The sequence below is a fragment of the Diplotaxodon limnothrissa genome, linkage group LG17 (genome assembly GCF_057381915.1).
Source record: "Diplotaxodon limnothrissa isolate DT_005_m linkage group LG17, D_limnothrissa_male_GT1.1, whole genome shotgun sequence".
NCBI classification, from domain to species: Eukaryota; Metazoa; Chordata; class Actinopteri; order Cichliformes; family Cichlidae; genus Diplotaxodon; species Diplotaxodon limnothrissa.
Genome location: NC_140612.1, coordinates 8,842,099 through 8,862,587, shown reverse-complemented (window position 1 = coordinate 8,862,587; position 20,489 = coordinate 8,842,099). Strand labels below are relative to the sequence as shown.

Sequence of the window (20,489 nt, the reverse complement as noted above, 5' to 3'; positions counted from 1 at the left end):
CCACTAGTTTCCAGTCCAGTTTCTGTATAATTTGCCTCACCTCAGCCACCCTTTCACTGCGACTGTTTCTGATGAGGCGAACAGTAGATTTATTATTTTGTCCTCCACTTTCCTCAGTTTTTTTAAGGACACACTGCACACCATGCCAAGATATGCTAAAAGCTCTTTGGAAAATGTGTAGACACAACAGTGGTCCATCCTGTAAGTTAGCTGCCTTTTTAATGCCAGAATAGCTCACAGGTCAGTGTTGAGTGGCTTAACAAAGCAGCCAGTTTAAAGAAAAACAGCAATAGTTCTTCAGAACACTTTAAATTTATGAGAAGACGTGGCTTCTTCAAAGCAAAATAAAAAAGAAATGAGGCGTGCGTGTGTAGGGAACAAGCGGTCTCAGTCCAAACCTTGAGGAACCAATAGCTGAGAAGCATTGATTCTCCTGCTTTATCAAGAGGATCGAACATCATTATTGCTGCAATATCCTTAAAGACTCTTGAGAAAGACCACAGCTCACATCCCATCATAATGACTCTTCAGCAATTCAATGTCACCGGACCACAGTCACTGTAAGGTTTAGTTAGTTGCTGTGCTGATCCTTGACCACTGGGTGCCGCTGTCCCGTCACGCCAGCTCGTCGTGCTGTGGGATGGAGGCAGTGGAGGGGAGACCTGACCATTGGGCATTCATCTTGGGTCAGGTGGAAAAGAATGGGTGATTGGTTTACGAGCAACATTCTCTGTCCTGATTGGACAGAAAGGTGTGCGACGGTGAGAAGAGAGGGAGATAGATAGGGGGAGAGAGAGAGAGAGAGAGAGAGGAGAAGAAGTGTATCCCCTTCAGCACTCGCTGGCTGTGCCGGCTCAGCACACACTCACACAGACTGAAGACTGCGATGTGACTGCTTACCAGAGGAATACAGCGTGTTCCAGTGGGGATTTTTTCTCTCTTCTCTGTTAGCAGGATAATGGGAGAGGACGGACAGGGAGTCAGACTGGCCATGCCGGCCACTTGGGCCGTTCTGGTTCTCTTCACGGTTACTTCAGTGCATGCAGTGGAAGGTAGGTTTGCAAACCAGGGAGCATCTTTTTGAGTGCTACAGCTGGCGCAGGGTGATTTAATTTATGCACAGTGGTTGAGCAGAAGACTTCTGAAGATGTAACATCAGCTAAGCTTTCTTATCCTTAGACATTTGGAATTTAACTTTATGCAGAGCTCCATGCATTTTTGGAAGAAACTTGAGACTGATGGAGGATTTTTACCACAGTAAGTTTTCTGGTCCTTCATGGTGAGCTGGGTGTGTTTGGGGTTTAATATGAACGCTAATTGCCTTTCAGCAGTGGGCCAATTAGTGCTTTATTGGGAATACTGACAGTTATTGCTGTGCACGCATGCACGAAATGACACAGAAAGTAGTCCCTTTGTGCTCTTCTAATATATTCCATGTTCTACTTTTATACAGCCTTAAACATCCAGCCTTTCCAGGACATGAAAAAGGACATAAATCACATTTAGTACAGCCTTTATGTACATGACACGTGCATAAATTGTATCAAGTTTCTTACAGGGTCCATAAATGTCTGTTGCCATATTATAAAAATGTGTGTTGTTTAGTATCAAACATTACCATGTTTCTCCCTCCTGAGTGCACTGTTGTAGCTGTTTTATCACACAGGCCACCACTCACCTGTGAGCAGCAAAGTGAATCATAATTATAGCTTGCAGGTGCTCACCGGCTCCTTGTAGCTGCTTCCACCTCCCCCGCTGTTCCTTCTGCTGCTCCTCCCTACAGTGACCTCTTGCTCCTCCCTGCCGCTTCCCCGCCTGAAGCGCCATCTCCCCACGCTCGCCTCCAAACATCACCTCGTGCCTCTTTTGTGTTACCGTGAACCTCTCCCAAATACGATCTCCAGCAACTCGTCTCAAAAGCATCCCGTTGCTCCTCTATCCTTAACCCCTGTTGCTCCTGTAAGCCAGGCATCACATTGTTATTGCTCCTTCTCCACAAGCTTCACCCGCTGCTCCTTATTTTTACTTCCCTTCCAGTACCTCTCACTGCTGGTGCTCCTCTCTGAACAGCATAATTTTAGTACCGCCCACCATCTACTCCCGTTCCCCCTTCTTTTTCCAAAGATCCAATTTCTTCTACACCCCAAAAAACATCTTCTGCTTCATCCTTTGCTTTCTGGCTTGTTCTCTCCAGACATGACCTATTTTCCCTAAAGGATCCCAGCATCGTCTAGTCTGCACATCATCACTTTTCTAGTTGTTTTCATGAACTTCTTTTACCCCTCTCCACACCTCTCATTACAGTCCTGATGTTCTTCCTCAAGAGTTCCTCCTCTGCTCGTCTTTCAGCCTTTCTTTCTGTTGGTGTCCCTTCCTACCCATGGACCCCTTGCCTTTGTTCCTCGCTTTTCTCCTGCTTTTCCCCCCCTCTCTTCTTCTCCCGTCCCTTCCCCTTCCTCCTCAAGCATGACTTCTTGCTCCTTTCTCTGTCTCCTTCCCAGCAGGCATCACCTGCTGTTTTGGCCTGTTTGCTGGTCCCTCCTCCTGCTGTTTATGCAACACTTCTCCCTTCACCTGCTGCTCTTTCTCACACTTCACCGACTGCTCATGTCACTCCTCTGACATCCCTACCTGGTTCTTCTTCTCGCTGCTGCTCCTCTTCCTCCTCCTCCTTGTCATGTACTCACCACTGCGGCTTTCCCAACCTTTAAACAGCTAAACCAACCATGCATCGAATGACTGCTTTTGCTTTCTTTTCCTTCTCCATCCACAGTCAGCTTCCACTCCCTCGTCCTCTGCTGCTTCTCCTCCTCCTGCTGCTGCTGCTGTTGCTTATGGAAGTGCTAGATTAGTCTACTGCTGTGTTTTAATGGTGCGCGTAATGACAGGCTTCGTACCGACTCTTCCCCATTATGAGACATGTAAATGCGTTGAAGGGCAGCTCTATTTTGATTAAACAGAATGCTGTTGCAGTGTGTGTGTGTGTGTGTGTGTGTGTGTGTGTGTGTGTGTGTGTGTGTGTGTGTGTGTGTGTGTGTGGAGGAGGGAGAGGTAGGAGGTTTAGCTGGAGAGAAGAGACAGATGGGTACAGTGTGGGTGGTGGGTTGTTTTGTGGTCATGGTGGCCTTTTCATGGTAAGTAGGTGCCTAATGAACTGATGTATAAGCTGGTCGGAGTTTGTTGGTGTTAAAAAGAACCACAGCTGACACAGTGACTGTTATTATCTGTGTTTTGTGTACACTCTGTGTGTATTTCACCCTATACATCAGACTTTTTACAGCACTCAGTTGATGCTCTAAAGTGATACCATTATCAGCAGAATATATATTGGTCTCTAAATAGCAATAAACTGTAGGGCAGACAAAGATGCAGTGTATTGCTGAGAGTGACGTCTCATTCTTAATCCATAGGGTTTAAAATGATTGAAGCTATAACAGCTCCAAATATTCTGGGAATGCTATTCACAAGGTTTAGTGTTGTGCCAAAAGCACATTTGTGAGGTCAGACAATGATGTTGGACGAAGAGCTGGCCCGTAGTCTCCACCCTAATTCATCCAAAACGTGTATATCAGGCTGAGGTCAGGACTCTGTGCAGGCCAGTCAAGTTCTTCCACACCAAACTCGCTCATCCATGTCTTTATGGACCCTGCTTTGTGCAGTAGCACATAGTCATGTTGAAACTGGAAGGGGTGATCTCCAATCTGTTACCATAAAGTTGGGGGATGAAACTGTCCAAAATGTCTTGGTATGTTGAAGCATTAATTGTTTGTTTCAATAGAACTAAGTGGCAGAGCTCACCTCCTGAAAAACAACCCCACACAATAATATCTCTCCTCCACCAAACTTTACACTTGGCATATTGCAGTCAGACAAGTACCGTTCTCCTGGAAACCGCCAAACTGACACCCGTCCATTGACCAGAGGGAGAAGTGTGATTCATCACTCCAAAGAACACGTCTCCATTGCTCTAGAGTCCAGTGGTGGTATGTGTTATACCACTGCTTTGCATTGTGCTTGGTGATGTAAGGCTTGGATGCAGCTGCATCGTGGAAACCCATTCCATGAACTTCTCAGCACTGTTCGTGAACCAATCTGAAAGCCACATGGAGTTTGGAGGTCTGTAGTGACTGATTTGGCAGAAAGTTGGTGACCTTTTGCACACTGTGCACCTCAGCATCCACTCATCCTGCTCTTGGATTTTAGTAGTGAGAAAGACTGGACTTGCACATCCTATCACAGTACCACGCTGGAATTCACTGAGCTTCTGAGAGCAACCCATTCTTTCACAACTGTTTGTAGTAGCAGTCTGCATGCCTAGATGCTTGATTTTATACACTTGTGGCCATGGAAGTGATTAAAATGCTGGATTTCAGTAATTTGGATGGGTGAGTGAATACATTTGGGAATATAGTGTATACCAGGGGTAGGCAACTCCAGGCCTCGAGTGCTGGTGTCCTGCAGGTTTTAGACCTCACCCTGGGTCAACACACCTGAATCAAATGATTAGTTCATTACCAGGCCTCTGGAGAACTTCAAGACATGTTGGGGGTGTCCAAATTCCTGGGTTGCATCCTCCTGAGGCTGCATTTGTAGGCCAATTACGTCACAGCGAAGCAACGAAGGCTGTCCAAATTTGTAGACTCCTCCGAATGCAGCCGACAAATGCGTCCTCCTTTTCCCCGAAATTGAAGGATGGGTCAGGTGTGTTCTTCGTGGCCCACCATATCCCAGAATTCATAGCGGGGCCCAGCCAGTTTCCAACAATGGTGACCACTACTCAGTGTTAATATTACTCTTATTACTCTTTCTGGTTCACAAAATAAACTTTTAACGTGTTTTCAGGCGAGAATGTAGCTGTGTAAACTTCAAATATCTGCTCGGTTTATCAAGACATCACATCACGTTTTCGGAGACGTCTGTTACCCACCAGCTCGATAGCTAGCTGGGAGCTCGAGGGTCAATAGAGCCGGCGAGGAGGGCAAACTCCGGTCACATCATTTTCAGATCACCGCGGTCTTTCGCTACTCAGGTTAAACGTGATATATAAGCCACTTAGATAACTTAAAAATGTTATCGTTTGGCTTTTTTCAGTGTTTTATTTGTTCATGAGTAAATCGGTTTGGCTGATATTAAAGTTATTAGATTAAATTAGATAAAATAAAACTTTATTAATCCCCTGGGTGGGTTCCTCCGGAGGTTTTCACACAGCTGAATAAACGTCAAACAGAAAACTGTTTAAACAGAAGTCTGAGATGGTCGAGAATTTATACCAGTGTCCTGTTATATTTTAGATAGCAAGGAGCAGACGGCTGAGTTTATTAAACTCCACCGAGACAGCGGTGATGCAAAACTGAAGGCTAGATCGTCCAATTTCACAGCCGCTCACTTCCGGTCTACCCGACCTTCTGAGGACCCAACCCACGTAGACTGGGAAGGACGGGTCCTCAGGAGAATGCAGCCTGTTGAGAAGGTAATTTAGGCATTTCAATCAGCTGTGGTGGATCAAGGACACGTCTGAAACCTGCAGGACACCGGCACTCGAGGCCTGGATTTGCCCATCCCTGGTGTATACTTTAAAAAGTATTTAACTCTTATTTTTATTATCAGTCAGTATCCTCATTAATAAGTCACTTGATTAATCAAATATTGCAAAAGCTCAAACATTTGAGTACCAAACAAAAGTATAAATGAATAGCTGACTCTAGTCAAAATCCAAATGAATGACCATGATCCACAACACTACATAATCTTTGTTATTTTTGTATTGGGCTACTGTACATGAACCCTCTTTAGGAGATCAACTGTGTTGTCACATCTTGTTTTGGAGGCTTAGTGTCAACAATTTTTAAAAAAAATTTGGAGTCAGAAGTGACCATATTTCGACCTGAGTGTAGATTACTAAGTTATTTGCTAAGGCTGGAAAGCTCTGTTAGCAAGCTGAATCCTAACAATATGAAACATTGCCAACAGTGCTAGTGCCAACAGATGGTGATTGCTGCAAAAAAGACTTTTGGTGCTATAGAAACCTGTGGGAAAAACCCCTTTCTGACTTGGCCTCCGTAAAAATGTTCTTGCTGAGTTTATGGTTCACTCACTCATTTGGGGTTAAACTGAATATAGTGTGAGGTTTGCTTAGATTATTCTCTATTTTTAAAAAACGTGGATTACCCTGGATATGGTCAGTGGTTATCAACTTGTGATTGACAGGTTATTAGCCAATGAGCCAGTGGTTTCACTGTTCCTTCCTCGTCATATCTGGTCTTTTGAAACCAACTTGGTGATGGTAGAATGGTTTATCTTGAGACTTCAGAACGGCACACAGAAACCAGCACTTTATACTGTGTGTGAGTGCAGCGCTAACCCATATTGTACCAAGCGTTGTCCTTAGTGCTAATTGGAATGCTACAATTTTATCTGCCAAAACCAAACTCTGAATTATTGAACAATTGTATCATGGCTATATTATTTCTTCATCAAACTGCTGCAGAAGGCACCAGCACCATAAAATGGTCTAGTTCAGCTTAGCTTAGCTGAGTTGAGGCCTAGCTAGCAGACATCTAGCCTAGCTAAAGAGCTACAGCCATTTTGTTTGCTAATGTGTATTACTTTACTGTTTCTGTTGTTTTTACGCACTTTCTTTTTAAAAAAAAAAGACAAATTAAAGGACTAGCTGGATCTCACAATTAAATATCTTCCTCACCGGTTCAGCTGATATCCATCCATATATCTCTACTAATCAGGGTAGACTAAAAATCATTCAAAGCTGTACCAGGTTATGATTCTGTGTTATTCCGCTGGTATAAATACAAATGACTTTATCTTTTCCCAGTGCCTCTCTCAGTTCCCCTTCCCTCTGCTCCTCTTCTATCAGTGCCACCACACAATTAACAATTAGCATTATAGTGGGAGGATAGCATTATATGAATAGCAAATACAGCATTAAATTGAACTGAATTATAAACTCTCTCCTCCCCCTGAAGCATCCATTAAGTCTAATAGCATTTCTGGCAGAAACCTAACTATAACATATCACAGTTAAGTAAATAGGCAAAACTCTGCATTGCATAAACAGGACCAAAATATGGTTTGCTCTTTTCTTTCTTTTTTTTGCTTGAAAAATAACTAAAATAGGAAATCTCTAATGCAGTCACTTTATCGGCGTTGTATTTGTCAGATGTGTTAATATTTTTACAACAAATACCAGACAATGCGTCATTACACACTTATTGATCTATACTACAGATAGCTGCAACAATTTCTTTTTTGCCCCAAGCTGCTTTTGATATTCTTGAGAAAGGTTGTTTTTTTTTTTTTAAATCTTGATCTGTTGTTTACAAAGGTAGCCATGAGCAGCTTTTTAGAAGTGTGAAGCCGGGCAGCTTTTTGCAGACTTGATAAATATCAGAGATGCAGGAAAATATGCCAGCATGACTGAAAAAGTCTGCATTGGACACACAAATGTGAGTACATTATTTTGTTACTACCTGCCATTTATGTCGTCTGAAAGTGCTGTTCACTGACCTTGGAGTCTCAGGGTTTTCACCTATTCAGCGAGCCTAGAACGCAGTGCAGTAAACACAGCATTTGACCCTGTTATTTTGAAAGTCAGTGCAAACCCTGACCCAGCGGATATTGTTGGGTATAAGTGCTACATATCCCACAAACACCCACCCACAAGCCTTGGGAGGGGTGCTGTGTGCTGTCTAATTAGAAATAGCACCGCGTGTCCTTTCTTTTCATAAACTATCCTTTCCCCTGAAGCCCAGACACAGCCATCCTGTGCCCATCTGCCACCTTTTGTGAATGCTAAAGGTTAAACATGGTAGATGTTGTCTTGAAAGGTGTTGTTAACATGACAAATGAACAAATGATCTCCTTGGGTAAAGCTATCATGTCTTTATTGGAAATAGATATGCACTCTCAATCAGGCAAACTCACACACACACACGCACACACACACACACACACACACACATATATATATATATATATATATATTAGGGGTGCAACGATATTCGTATCGATATTGAACCGTTCGATACAGTGCTTTCGGTTCGGTACGCATATGTATCGAACAATACAAAATTTTTAATTTATTTTATTGTGGAGGTATGTAACAACGACAGGAGAGGTCTCAGTGTCTCACTCCAACAACTTTATTAACTGACAGAACTTCACATATAGTCAGCGCCAAAATCTCCACCCCCACACTTCCCTTCAACTTGTGTGTGAGTGGAGCCACCTGGTGGTCCGCCACACATACCCCCCCTAGAACACACAGTCAGGTCTCCATTCAGTCCAGGACCCTGGGTCTAAGCAAACGACCCGCACGACTGAACCTGGGAGGGAGAGAACAGGCAGAGGAAGGTCCATCCTGTGAACGAGGCTGGTGAAGGCGAGCAGGAAAGGCAGGAGGAGGCTCAAACGTTGGTGGTCCGGGGGTAGTCCTGGGGGGAAAACCAGAGACTGTCAACCCCAGCGCAGGAGGTCGGCCACGGCGAGGGGCCTGGGCCGGCACTACATCACTGTCCGGAAGAACATGTGCTGGTTTAAGTCTGTCAACACACACAGTCTCCCTTCGACCCCCAAAATCCAAAACAAAATGTTTCTGGCCCGGTTCAATAACCCTGAACGGGCCGTCATACAGCGGCCGCAGCGGTGTCCTGTGGGCATCGTGCCTGACAAAAACAAACTTAGCAGTCTCTAAAGTCTTTGGAACAAAGGTGTCAGGCACGCAATGGTGCACCGGACCAGGAACCCGAAGCGAGTGCAAAAGCGGGGTGAGAGAGAGCACCGATGGATCGAAGCAGGGAGGAGGATTTTCAGGCAAGAATTCTCCAGGCACGCGGAGGGGCTGACCAAACACTAGCTCAGCTGGGGAAGCGCCGAGATCCTCCTTAACCGCAGAGCGCAGCCCAAGCAAAACCCACGGGAGGCGGTCAACCCAATTGCCATCCTTTAAGGAGGCGCGAAAGGCAGCCTTCAGCGACCGGTGGAACCGTTCACACATCCCATTAGCCTGCGGGTTGTATGCGGTTGTGCGGTGGACTTTAGCCCCCAGTCCATCAGCCATGGCCGACCAAAGCTCGGAAATGAACTGGGGGCCTCTGTCTGACGTAATGTCCGCGGGTGGGCCGAAACGCGAGACCCAGGTCGACAAAAACGCCTTGGCCACCACTGCTGCGGTAGTGGACGCCAGGGGGACCGCCTCCGGCCACCTGGTGGTCCGGTCAACAACAGTCAAAAGGTGCGTAAAACCTTGTGACTGCGGCAAGGGACCCACCAGATCGACATGCACATGATCGAAACGTTTGCCGGGTATGAAGAACGGCTCCAGGGGCGCCTTGGTGTGTTTATGAACCTTCGCGCGCTGGCAGGGAATGCACGCCGATGCCCATTCCTTAACAGATTTGCGAAGGCCTGGCCAAACAAATTTAGAGCTGACCAGTTTAACAGAGGCCCGGACCCCTGGATGAGAGAGAGCATGTACCGAGTCAAAAACTTGACGACGCCAGGAAGCGGGAACCACAGGGCGAGGGCGGCCGGTGGAAACGTCACAGACGAGGAGGGGACCACCGTCCTGCACGGGTCTGTCCTCCAGTATGAGGCCCGTCTGGGTGGATTTAAGCGCGAGGATGTCAGGGTCACCGCTCTGATCGGCAGCCATGGCGGAGTAGTCTATGCCGAGAAAGACGGGAGAAACCAGCGCACGGGACAAACAGTCAGCCACATGATTGGATTTACCAGCCACGTGCCGAATGTCCGTGGTAAACTCAGAAATGGCTGCCAACTGGCGCTGCTGGCGTGCACTCCATGGATCGGAAACCTTGGACATGGCAAACGTCAAGGGTTTGTGGTCCACGTATGCGGTAAAGTGACGACCCTCGAGAAAAAACCGGAAATGACGAGACGCCAGGTGGAGCGCCAGTAGCTCCCTGTCAAAAACGCTGTAATTGCGTTCGCTGTCACGTAGCGTACGGCTGAAAAAGGCGAGCGGTTGCCAGACACCCGAGATTCGCTGTTCCAGCACCGCACCCACCGCTATGTCCGACGCATCAGTGGTCAACGCAATCGGCGCTGAGGGGGATGGGTGGGCCAGAAGGGCAGCATTAGCTAACGCTGACTTAGCATCAGAAAACGCTTGGATGCTGTCCGGAAACCAGTCAACGGGGTCATTAGCTTTTTTACCCTTTAACGCCCCATAAAGGGGCTTCAGCAGATGTGCCGCTCTGGGGAGAAAACGGTTGTAAAAATTCACCATCCCCAAAAATTCCTGCAGTGCCTTAACAGTCGTGGGACGCGGAAATTCCGAAACAGCTCGGACTTTGTCAGGCAACGGAACCGCGCCCTCGGCGGAAACACGGTGCCCAAGGAAATCGAGAACGGGCAACCCAAACTGGCATTTAGACGGATTAATAATCAGTCCATGCTCCGCCAAACGCTGAAAAACCTGACGCAGATGGAACATGTGCTGCTCCTTCGAGCTGCTGGCCACCAGTATATCATCAAGATATACAAAAACAAAGGGCAGCCCGCGCAAGACCGAGTCCATCAACCGCTGGAAGGTTTGGGCGGCACCTTTCAGGCCAAACGGCATGCGCAGAAACTCGAAAAGGCCGAAAGGTGTAATTACGGCGGTTTTGGGGACATCCTCCGCGCGCACGGGAACCTGGTGATATCCCCGTACCAAATCGATCTTAGAAAAAACCGAGGTCCCCGCAAGATGGGCGGAAAAATCTTGGATGTGGGGAATGGGATAACGATCGTTCTCCGTGACATTATTAAGACGGCGGAAATCCCCACAAGGTCGCCACCGACCATCAGATTTAGGCACCATGTGTAACGGAGAAGCCCAGGCACTGTTCGAATGCTGCACGATGCCCAGACGCTCCATGGTGGCAAATTCTTCCCTAGCGACAGCCAGTTTGGCGGGGTCGAGGCGGCGCGCGCGCGCGAACACCGGGGGCCCTACTGTAGTTATGTAATGCTCTACCCCATGCTTCGTCACCGTGCTCGAGAAAGTGGGGACAGTGAGTGAGGGAAACTCAGAAAGCTAACACTGAAAAACGTTAGCATGCACCACGGGCTGAGCACCCCGAGTCAAACAGGCTAATGAGGAAAAGGACACAGCATCAATTAAACGTCTGTTAGCCACATCAACCAGTAGTCCGTGAGCACAAAGAAAATCAGCGCCTATTATAGGCACAGAGCTAGCAGCAACAACAAAGTTCCACTGAAAGTCACGGTCGTGAAAGCAAACAGTCACCAACCTTTCACCGAAGGTTTTGATGGGAGAGCCATTAGCCGCTGTTAGCAATGGCCCGCAACCCTAGGCTCGACAGTGCAGCCTAGGCGGAGTAGTCGAACGCAGATTCACTGAGCGCTCAACACAGACAGCATCGTCAGAAGGAAGAGCGCAGGGCAAGCTAGCGAGACAGAAGTTAAGCTCTCCTTGCAACATGGACCTCCCCCACCCTCATTCAGATCTGGCGTTTGGAATTATTTTGGTTTTCATGTGACGTATGACCCTGAAGGTAAGCGAGTCATGGACTAAAGTAAAACAGTATGTTTGCCATGCAATGCTCAATTACATGGGTGGGAGCTAGTGTGTTAGCGCAGTTAGCTCGTTAACATGTTGGCCATCTAGCCCCACACACGGGGCGATCGGCGGTAGCTCGTTAATGGAGATTTGCCGTGTTGTGGCGTTAAGGTCATTTCAACGAGATTAACCTGAAAGCACTAGTGAGAACACAACGAATATGACTGCACATTTACGCCGACATCATCCTAGTGCAAAGACAAGTGGAAGCAGAAAAAAAACAAGCAAGCATGCTACTAACTTTAGCCGAGTCATTTAGACAGCTGTTAGCACATGATTCTCCTTATGTGTTTAATATGCTGCTGAGAATATAGCCCAGAAGAAGCGGATAGTATAGCTTTTATTTTAGAAAGAGCCATTTCTCTGTAATAAACTCTCTTTTCCAAAGATGAGTGATTCCTCAATCAGATACAGGGCTCGCAATATCGCTAGCCCGACGTCCCGGGGCTAGCGATCTTTTCAGTCGGGCTACCAAAATCTATCTCTGCCCTGCCCGTCGGGCTATTGTAGGAAAAATATATGTCAATGCTTTTGCATTCTTTCAGAAATGTAGCTGGGTAATTATGTCATTGGCATCGGTGAGCCACTGTCAATATGTGACATATTGAAATCGCGTTTGAATTTGCGCTTGTTTTTTTGCTTTCACTTTGCAATCGTGCGAACTGTGTATAGAGAGCGACAGCACTGATCTGTGAGTGATGATAATTTGTGCACCAATTCCTCTGACATCGTCTTATTAATTGTTAGCTTACTATGCAAACATGACAAGTGAAATCTCCCGCAGCAAGCTTAAACATATGAGAGGTTGATCGCGCAGAGAATCGCTGAGCTTATGTGAGTGCGCGTGTAAAAGCAGCAGGATATATATTTGACTACGATGACCTGGATGACTGAGAACCTTCACAGACAGATATATATTTTAGTTCTGCTGAGCCAAATAAGACAGGTCAGGGTGAAGAAGTGACAGCCAAAGAAAAGCTTACCACAAAACGGAGAAGTTATGACAAATCAGACTATAAGGCAAAAAGAAAGTGCAGCTTTATGGTTTTATGGACAAAAGAATTTCTGTGGCTGCAATATGACGAGCTAAATAACCAGGGCTGCACATAAGTGGTCCGCAGGTGCGCATTCGCTGTCAAAATAAAAAACACGCACAAGGGTTAGGGTTAAATTTAAAAACTGTACTTTTGAGTTAAAATATATATTTATAATTTTAATAAATGACAAATTAAAAAGGCATGAACATTTTTTTTGTATCGAAAAAATATCGAACCGTGACACCAAAGTATCGAACCGAACCGAACCGAACCGTGAATTTTGTGTATCGTTGCACCCCTAATACATATGTATGTATATATATATTAGAGATGGACCGATCCGATATTACGTATCGGTATCGGTCCGATACTGACCTAAATTACTGGATCGGATATCGGAGAAAAATAAAAAATGTAATCCGATCCATTAAATATCACGAAAGCACCTCACAAAACTTGCAACACGCCGTAACTCGCCTCAGAACGTCGGAGCAGTATGCATCACGTGATAGAGCAGCTGTGGCGTGCGGGACCTGTCGGTGGTCTGGATAGCATTTGGAGCTTCGCTAGCAACCTGGCATTTCATCTCCGACAAAGTTATCCCCGAGAGAAGTAAAGCAAGTGTGTAAGTCCATCTCTGAATGTTTGTAAAGCATTCCCACGTTAAGCTTAACGAGCGACTGCCTCTCGCTCTCCGGCTGCTACTTCAATCGTGAAACTGCTAATGATCAGCTGATCGGCTTTTCTGTCGTGAGTCTCTCTTGTTTGTTTTTGGTCCACTTTGCGCCAGAAAGAGCAAACCAGCGGCTGAACAACAGCAGCACGTTTAAGCTTGATAAGCTGTTGTTACAATTTATTTAATATTACTTTCTACACCAGGATCTTTTTCTACGTAGCTGACGGCTGGTAACTGTGCAGGGGCGGATCTAGCAAAGTTTAGCCAGGGGGGCCGATAGGGCATTAACTGGGAAAAGGGGGCACAAAGACATACTTTTCTTTCTTATTCTCATTTAAAATGTCTAGCTTTTAATAAATAATTATCTGACACCCAAAGTTTTAATTTGATGTAAAATGAATAGAAGTCAATTACTGTATATAGTGACTATTAAGTCTAATATATATACCCTAGTAAGCTATAGTACATTTTCCTTTGGGAAGGTACCATCTGTGCAGTCTGCAATTTTGTTGAAGAAAGATGTTGAATCTATTTAATATTTCTTGAAAAATAATTGATTTCTGTGCATTTTTTTTCACACTGCATCAAATTAAGGTTGATTACGTTGATTAAGCATCATGAGGTGGAGCGTGAGGGGTGGTTCCCTATTTTTTATTTATTTATTTTTGTTGTTGCTGGGAGTTGGAACCCTATTAGTTAGGTTGCTTAATATTTACGCTAAGTACTCTTTAAAATACCAGAATAGGGAGGATGGTGTAGGTCTAAGTTTATTAGATTGATCAGTATTGCTGAACTATGAAATATTTTTTTTGTATACAGGTATAACAGAATAGCTTTAGTGTAGTTGTTGTTTTAAACTTGAGTATGAACTTGCAGACTTGCAAAATGCAGCAAGATATTTTAAAAAACAGTTTTGTTGATTAAAAAACACTATATCGGATTCATATCGGTATCGGCAGATATCCAAATTTATGATATCGGTATCGGACATAAAAAAGTGGTATCGTGCCATCTCTAATATATATATATATATATATATATATATAAGCAGCTGGATAGCGTAGTGGTTAGACTACACGCCTTTGGAACAGAGGATCGCAAGTTCGATTCCTGCCTGGGGCGTCTGTATCCAGTAAGGGTCCTAAGGCTAGACCCCCTATGCTAAGCAAGCCTACCGCAGACATGAGCGAGACAGATAAATATGAAGGCATGCCGGCTCGGACGTCGCCCGGATCAACAAGGTCCGCGTCAGGTGTTGAGGAACCAGGGCACCCTGACGAAAAGTGGGCTACTGGAACAAGAAGGCATCGGTGGGCAAGAGACGATAAATGGCCAAGCTTGAAACCTGGATCCCCCGTAGTCGGTTACCAAGATTACGTGAAGTTCCCTCAGAAGGTCTGCTAGATGATGTTAATGCAGCACTACGGGCAATACCTACAACCACGATTACCGACACTAACAAGCTGATCTACAATACGGCAACAGTGATCAGTGAGATGCTTGGCTACAAGTTGAACAGCGACAAGGGGCAGTACCCTCCATGGAGAAGGAGGCTAGAGGGCAAGATCAAAGTAGCACGGAGGGAGGTTAGCCAACTAACGGAGTTGCAGAAAGGTGCGACAAATAAGGTGCCTAAGAAATACAGCAAGCTGTCCATACCTGAGGCCTTGGAAACTGCCAAGCACAGCCTTGGCCAGCCGCTTGAGGAGGTACACCAGAGAGATAGAAGGCAGGAGAATAAACCAGCTGTTCTCCACAGAACCAGCAAAGGTGTACTCTCAGTGGCAAGGGAACAATAAGAGAACAGCACCACCAAGGCTGGAGACAGAGCAATACTGGAAGAGCATATGGGAGAAGGATGCAACCCATAACGGCAATGCTCAGTGGCTAGAGGATCTGAGGGCTGACCACAGCGACCTCCCTGAACAGGGTCCAGTAACCATCACAGTGGCAGATATCCAAGAAAGGGTCTCCAGTATGAAGAGTTGGACAGCACCAGGGCCCGACATGGTTCACGCCTACTGGCTGAAGAAGCTGACTGCACTCCACGAGCGTCTGGCAGCACAAATGAACCAGCTGCTAGTTAACGAGAGACACCCGGAATGGCTAACTGATCCCCAAGAAGGGACCGGTCCCCTCCAACTACCGACCAATAACCTGCCTCAGTACTACATGGAAGCTCCTGTCAGGCATCATATCGGCTAAGATGAACAGGCACATGGGTCAATACATGAGCGGGACACAGAAAGGAATTGGCAAGAATACCAGAGGCGCAAAACACCAGCTACTGGTAGACAGAACAATCAGCTGAGACTGCAAGACCAGACTGACCAACCTGTGCACTGCCTGGATTGATTACAAGAAGGCCTATGACTCAATGCCCCACAGCTGGATACTGGAATGCCTAGAATTGTACAAGATCAATGGGACCCTAAGAGCCTTCATCAGGAACTCAATGGGGATGTGGCGTACAACACTAGAGGCCAACTCCAAGCCCATAGCACAAGTCACCATCAAGTGCGGGATCTACCAAGGAGATGCTCTGTCCCCACTGCTGTTCTGCATAGGCCTGAACCCCCTCAGCGAGATCATTAACAAGACTGGCTACGGATACCGACTATGGAATGGAGCAGTTGTCAGCCACCTCCTGTACATGGATGACATCAAGCTGTATGCCAAGAGTGAACGAGACATCGATTCACTGATCCACACTACCAGGCTATACAGCAATGACATTGGAATGTCGTTCGGACTGGAAAAGTGTAGTCGGATGGTAACAAAGAGAGGGAAGGTAGTCAGAACTGAGGGGATTGAACTACCAGAAGGCAACATTGCAGACATAGAGGACAGTTACAAGTACTTGGGGATCCCACAGGCGAATGGGAACCATGAAGAGGCCGCTAGAAAAGCTGCAACCACCAAGTACCTGCAGAGGGTCAGGCAAGTCCTGAGGAGTCAGCTGAATGGTAAGAACAAGATCCGGGCCATCAACACGTACGCCCTGCCCGTGATCAGGTACCCTGCTGGGGTAATAGGCTGGCCAAAGGAGGAGATAGAAGCCACTGACATAAAGACAAGAAAGCTCCTTACCATGCATGGAGGGTTTCACCCCAAATCCAGCACCCTGAGGCTGTACGCTAAGCGGAAGGAAGGGGGCCGGGGACTGGTGAGTGTCAGCACCACAGTCCAGGATGAGACAACGAACATCCAAGAATACATTAGGAAGATGGCCCCAACTGACCGAGTGCTCAGTGAATACCTCAGGCAGCAGAAACCCAAGAAAGAGGAGGGAGACGAGGAACCATCATGGAAGGACAGGCCCCTGCACGGTATGTACCACCGGCAGATAGAGGAGGTGGCTGATATCCAGAAATCCTACCAGTGGCTGGACAAAGCTGGACTGAAAGACAGCACAGAGGCACTAATCATGGCAGCACAAGAACAAGCTCTGAGCACAAGATCCATAGAGGCTGGGGTCTATCACACCAGGCAAGACCCCAGGTGCAGGCTGTGTAAAGATGCCCCAGAGACAATCCAGCACATAACAGCAGGGTGCAAGATGCTAGCAGGCAAGGCATACATGGAACGCCATAACCAAGTGGCCGGCATAGTGTACAGGAACATCTGTGCCGAGTATAACCTGGAAGTCCCGAGGTCAAAATGGGAGATGCCCCCAAGGGTGGTGGAGAATGACCGAGCTAAGATCCTGTGGGACTTCCAGATACAGACGGACAAAATGGTGGTGGCTAACCAACCGGACATAGTGGTGGTAGACAAACAGAAGAAGACGGCCGTAGTGATCGATGTAGCGGTTCCGAATGACAGCAATATCAGGAAGAAGGAACACGAGAAGCTGGAGAAATACCAAGGGCTCAGAGAAGAGCTCGAGAGGATGTGGAGGGTGAAGGTAACGGTGGTCCCCGTGGTAATCGGAGCACTAGGTGCGGTGACTCCCAAGCTAGGCGAGTGGCTCCAGCAGATCCCGGGAATAACATCGGAGATCTCTGTCCAGAAGAGCGCAGTCCTGGGAACAGCTAAGATACTGCGCAGGACCCTCAAGCTCCCAGGCCTCTGGTAGAGGACCCGAGCTTGAAGGATAAACCGCCCGCAGGGGCGTGCTGGGTGTTAAGTTTATATATATATATATATATATATATATATATATATATATACACACACACACACACACTGCACCATGCTTTGTCTGCTCATATTTTAAAGATGCTGTTTCTATATTCTTCTGGTGACAGGTTAGCAATGTGACAGACAGACAGTTGAACTGGGAAAAAGTAGAAGCTTGGAAGCAGATCCTTTGCACCAGTCCTGAGGCTTTTACTCCAGTGTTCTGCGGTCTACTTTTCCTCAGGGCCTGCTTTCAGTATTAAATATTTATTTCCTCACAGCATTCAAATTGTTTCAGAATAAATTTGCTTTTTCTTCCTTCCTTGGAACCTGTGGGATTATTTACCTTTTGCAGAGAGACTCAGAGCCCCGGGCTTTGGTGCTGTATTTCCCACGGCGAGCTGGGCATTAAGAGGCAATTTTAGATCAGTCAGTTTGGTATTAGACACTGTGCTCCTCTGTAGCCAAAGGCTGTCAGACTTCACTATCACAGCTTTCGGTGGTTCAGGAAGTCATTTCTAACAAAACAAGCTCAGTGTTTACTGAGCTGTGATTAATATTATATTAGTGCGAAAATATATCCTTAACCATGAATCTTCACACCTTGGCTGCAAATTTTCACACAACTCAACAGTTTTGTCCTTCTTTTCAGGAAAAAGTTGCTGGTTCTCTGCATCCATAATGAGTCACATCAGTTACAGGGGATATATATATATATATATATATATATATATATATATATATATATATATATATATATATATATATATATATATAATTTTTTTTTTTCTAATGTGTGCTTTTGGCTGCATTTTCATACCAAATGTTTGGGTCATATCCCTGTCTGATGGTTACAGATGCAGTCTGTACAGCTTGTTCTGGGCTTGAGGAGTCCAGGTTGGGTCTTTAGTGAAATTTTAAATCCCTGAGAGCACTGCTTGGCAAAGTCACGAGTCTGCACGAGCAATTTGTAAGTAAAATCCAACACTTACAAAGCCTTTAAATGCTGCAAATTTCTCCCACTTATGAAAGCCATTTCATAGATCTCCAATTAAAATGGGCCAAACATGCAACCCGTAGATGTGCATGAATATGCATGGTAAGAATGTGGCACCTTATGCATCCTTCAAATCTGGCATACAGACATTTTTCTAGAGGCAGCTTGATCGTTCATCTTGTTTGCATTCCAGTTGTTATGTTCCTGTCTGTGATGCTTTCATTTTATAGTCAGCTTCCTGTCTTTTGTTTCTGACATTTAATAATAATGACTGCGATATCACTGCTGAGTTGGTTTACAGATATGTGTGATAAATTAATGTTACCGGGGCTATAAATAGCCACAGCCATGTGTAATGGTCTTGCTAAAAGACAGCTGTTCTGCTGTTTGGATCTCTGCTGATGTGAGTCAGTCGGTGAAACTGCAGTTCACCATGTCATTGACAGTGAAAAGGCCACAAGTCTTAATTTTGCACATATGTTTTATTGATATGCAGCCAGTGGGTTCGAGTCTCATGCTCCATGTTCTGCAATGACTGAGATTAATACACTCAAACCAGGTGTACTTCAGCTTTGTGGCTTTTTGTTCATGTTACTTTTCATGTTGACATTTGGGTTTGAGATGTTCGCTCCGTACCTGGATGTTGTGGAAAGTTAAAGCTAACTTGAGTGGAATCAATAGTAGGCAAAGCAAAGTATTCCAGACATCCTTCCTAAACACTTTCTAGTTCTTCCTGGGGTATATTAGATGGAAATCTAATATATAATAAAATATATAATCCCTACATCAAAGCTCTGGGTCTCCTTCTAGCAAGGCATGCCTGGAAAACCTCCAAAAGAAGGTGCCCAGGAGGCACTCCGACCAGATGCCTGAAGCTCAGCTGGGTCCTTTCAATGGAACGGGGACTCGACTCACATCTCCCCAGATGTCTGAACTTGACACCCTATCTCTAAGTGTAACGTTACTCTCACCAGCAGACAAACATGTAGACAGATATGAACACCACAGATCAGTGTGTGTCTGTTTTTTTTGTTGTTGTTTTTGCTTCTGCCAAAATCTTTTACATAGATTTAAAAGATAAACTGCTTAGGTTTTTGTGGTCTGAGATCACCACACTGTGACCTCATGAAACACATTTCAGGAATTGATAACATTTCACACACGTGTCATTGAAAAAGCCCCACATAGTGAATACAAATGTGAGATACTGTTGTATAACAACTTTTGTGGAGGAAATCAAGCTTTGCTTTCTGTGCTGTTTGGAAAACAAAGAGCTGCAGGATTTCATTCCCCAGCTGAATGTCTATTTTAATATACTGTATATTCAAATTCCAATAGTTATTCACAGCCCTAATTTGAGTGTTATTTGCCAATTCAAAATGGAGATGTGAATGAAGCACAGCAAAGGCTCCTCATCAATTGTAAAGCAAAATCCATGCAGCTCATGGTTGGTGCCTTGACCCTATGTTCTGTAAATACTATGGATGCCATTCAAACTGATGATATTCATTATATGTTCCAGAACTATGAAAACTAAATAACGCTTCTGTTTTTTTCCAAAGTCAAACTTGAGGCCCAGCTTTATTGCTGGAAACAAACCGAATTTACAATTAACCAAACAAGAAAATGCTTGCTTGCAGGGAGCCGCACAGACAGCCCGACACACAGCTTACGACAATGACATGACAAAGAACAAAGGGAAACTGAGGCCATAAATCCACAGAAGGTAATTAGGGAGATGAGACACTCGGGGGAAAGCAAGACACATGTGAAGTAAGTCAAACTAACGACAGAGGAAACAAAACTGAACATAGTGCACACAGGACAAGCGACTCAAAATGAAAAAAGGTAGCTTAAACATTGAGAGGGAGACAAAGGCTTTGTTCACACTGCAGGTCTTGATGCTCAATTCCGATTTTTTGATCAAATCCGATTTTCTTTTCTGCTCGTTCACACTACAAATGAAATGCGACAGCAAACGCGCTCTAGTGTGAACGCTCAAAGCGGCCCGCATGCGCAAAAGAAGACGTCACACACAACGCACTCTGTTTAGACCCA

General features: G+C 45.6%; 1 protein-coding gene across 1 annotated transcript in view; it reads left to right on the top strand.

Annotated features, from left to right (window-relative positions):
* Positions 1-958: 958 nt before the first annotated feature.
* The window catches only part of LOC146614605 (ephrin type-B receptor 1-like), a 150,608-nt gene continuing 131,077 nt past the window's right edge, over positions 959-20,489 (top strand). The window contains exon 1 of the mRNA XM_085376036.1: positions 959-1,052. Within this exon, the coding sequence (XP_085232162.1) occupies positions 959-1,052 (94 nt within the window). The remainder of the gene's footprint in view (positions 1,053-20,489) is intronic.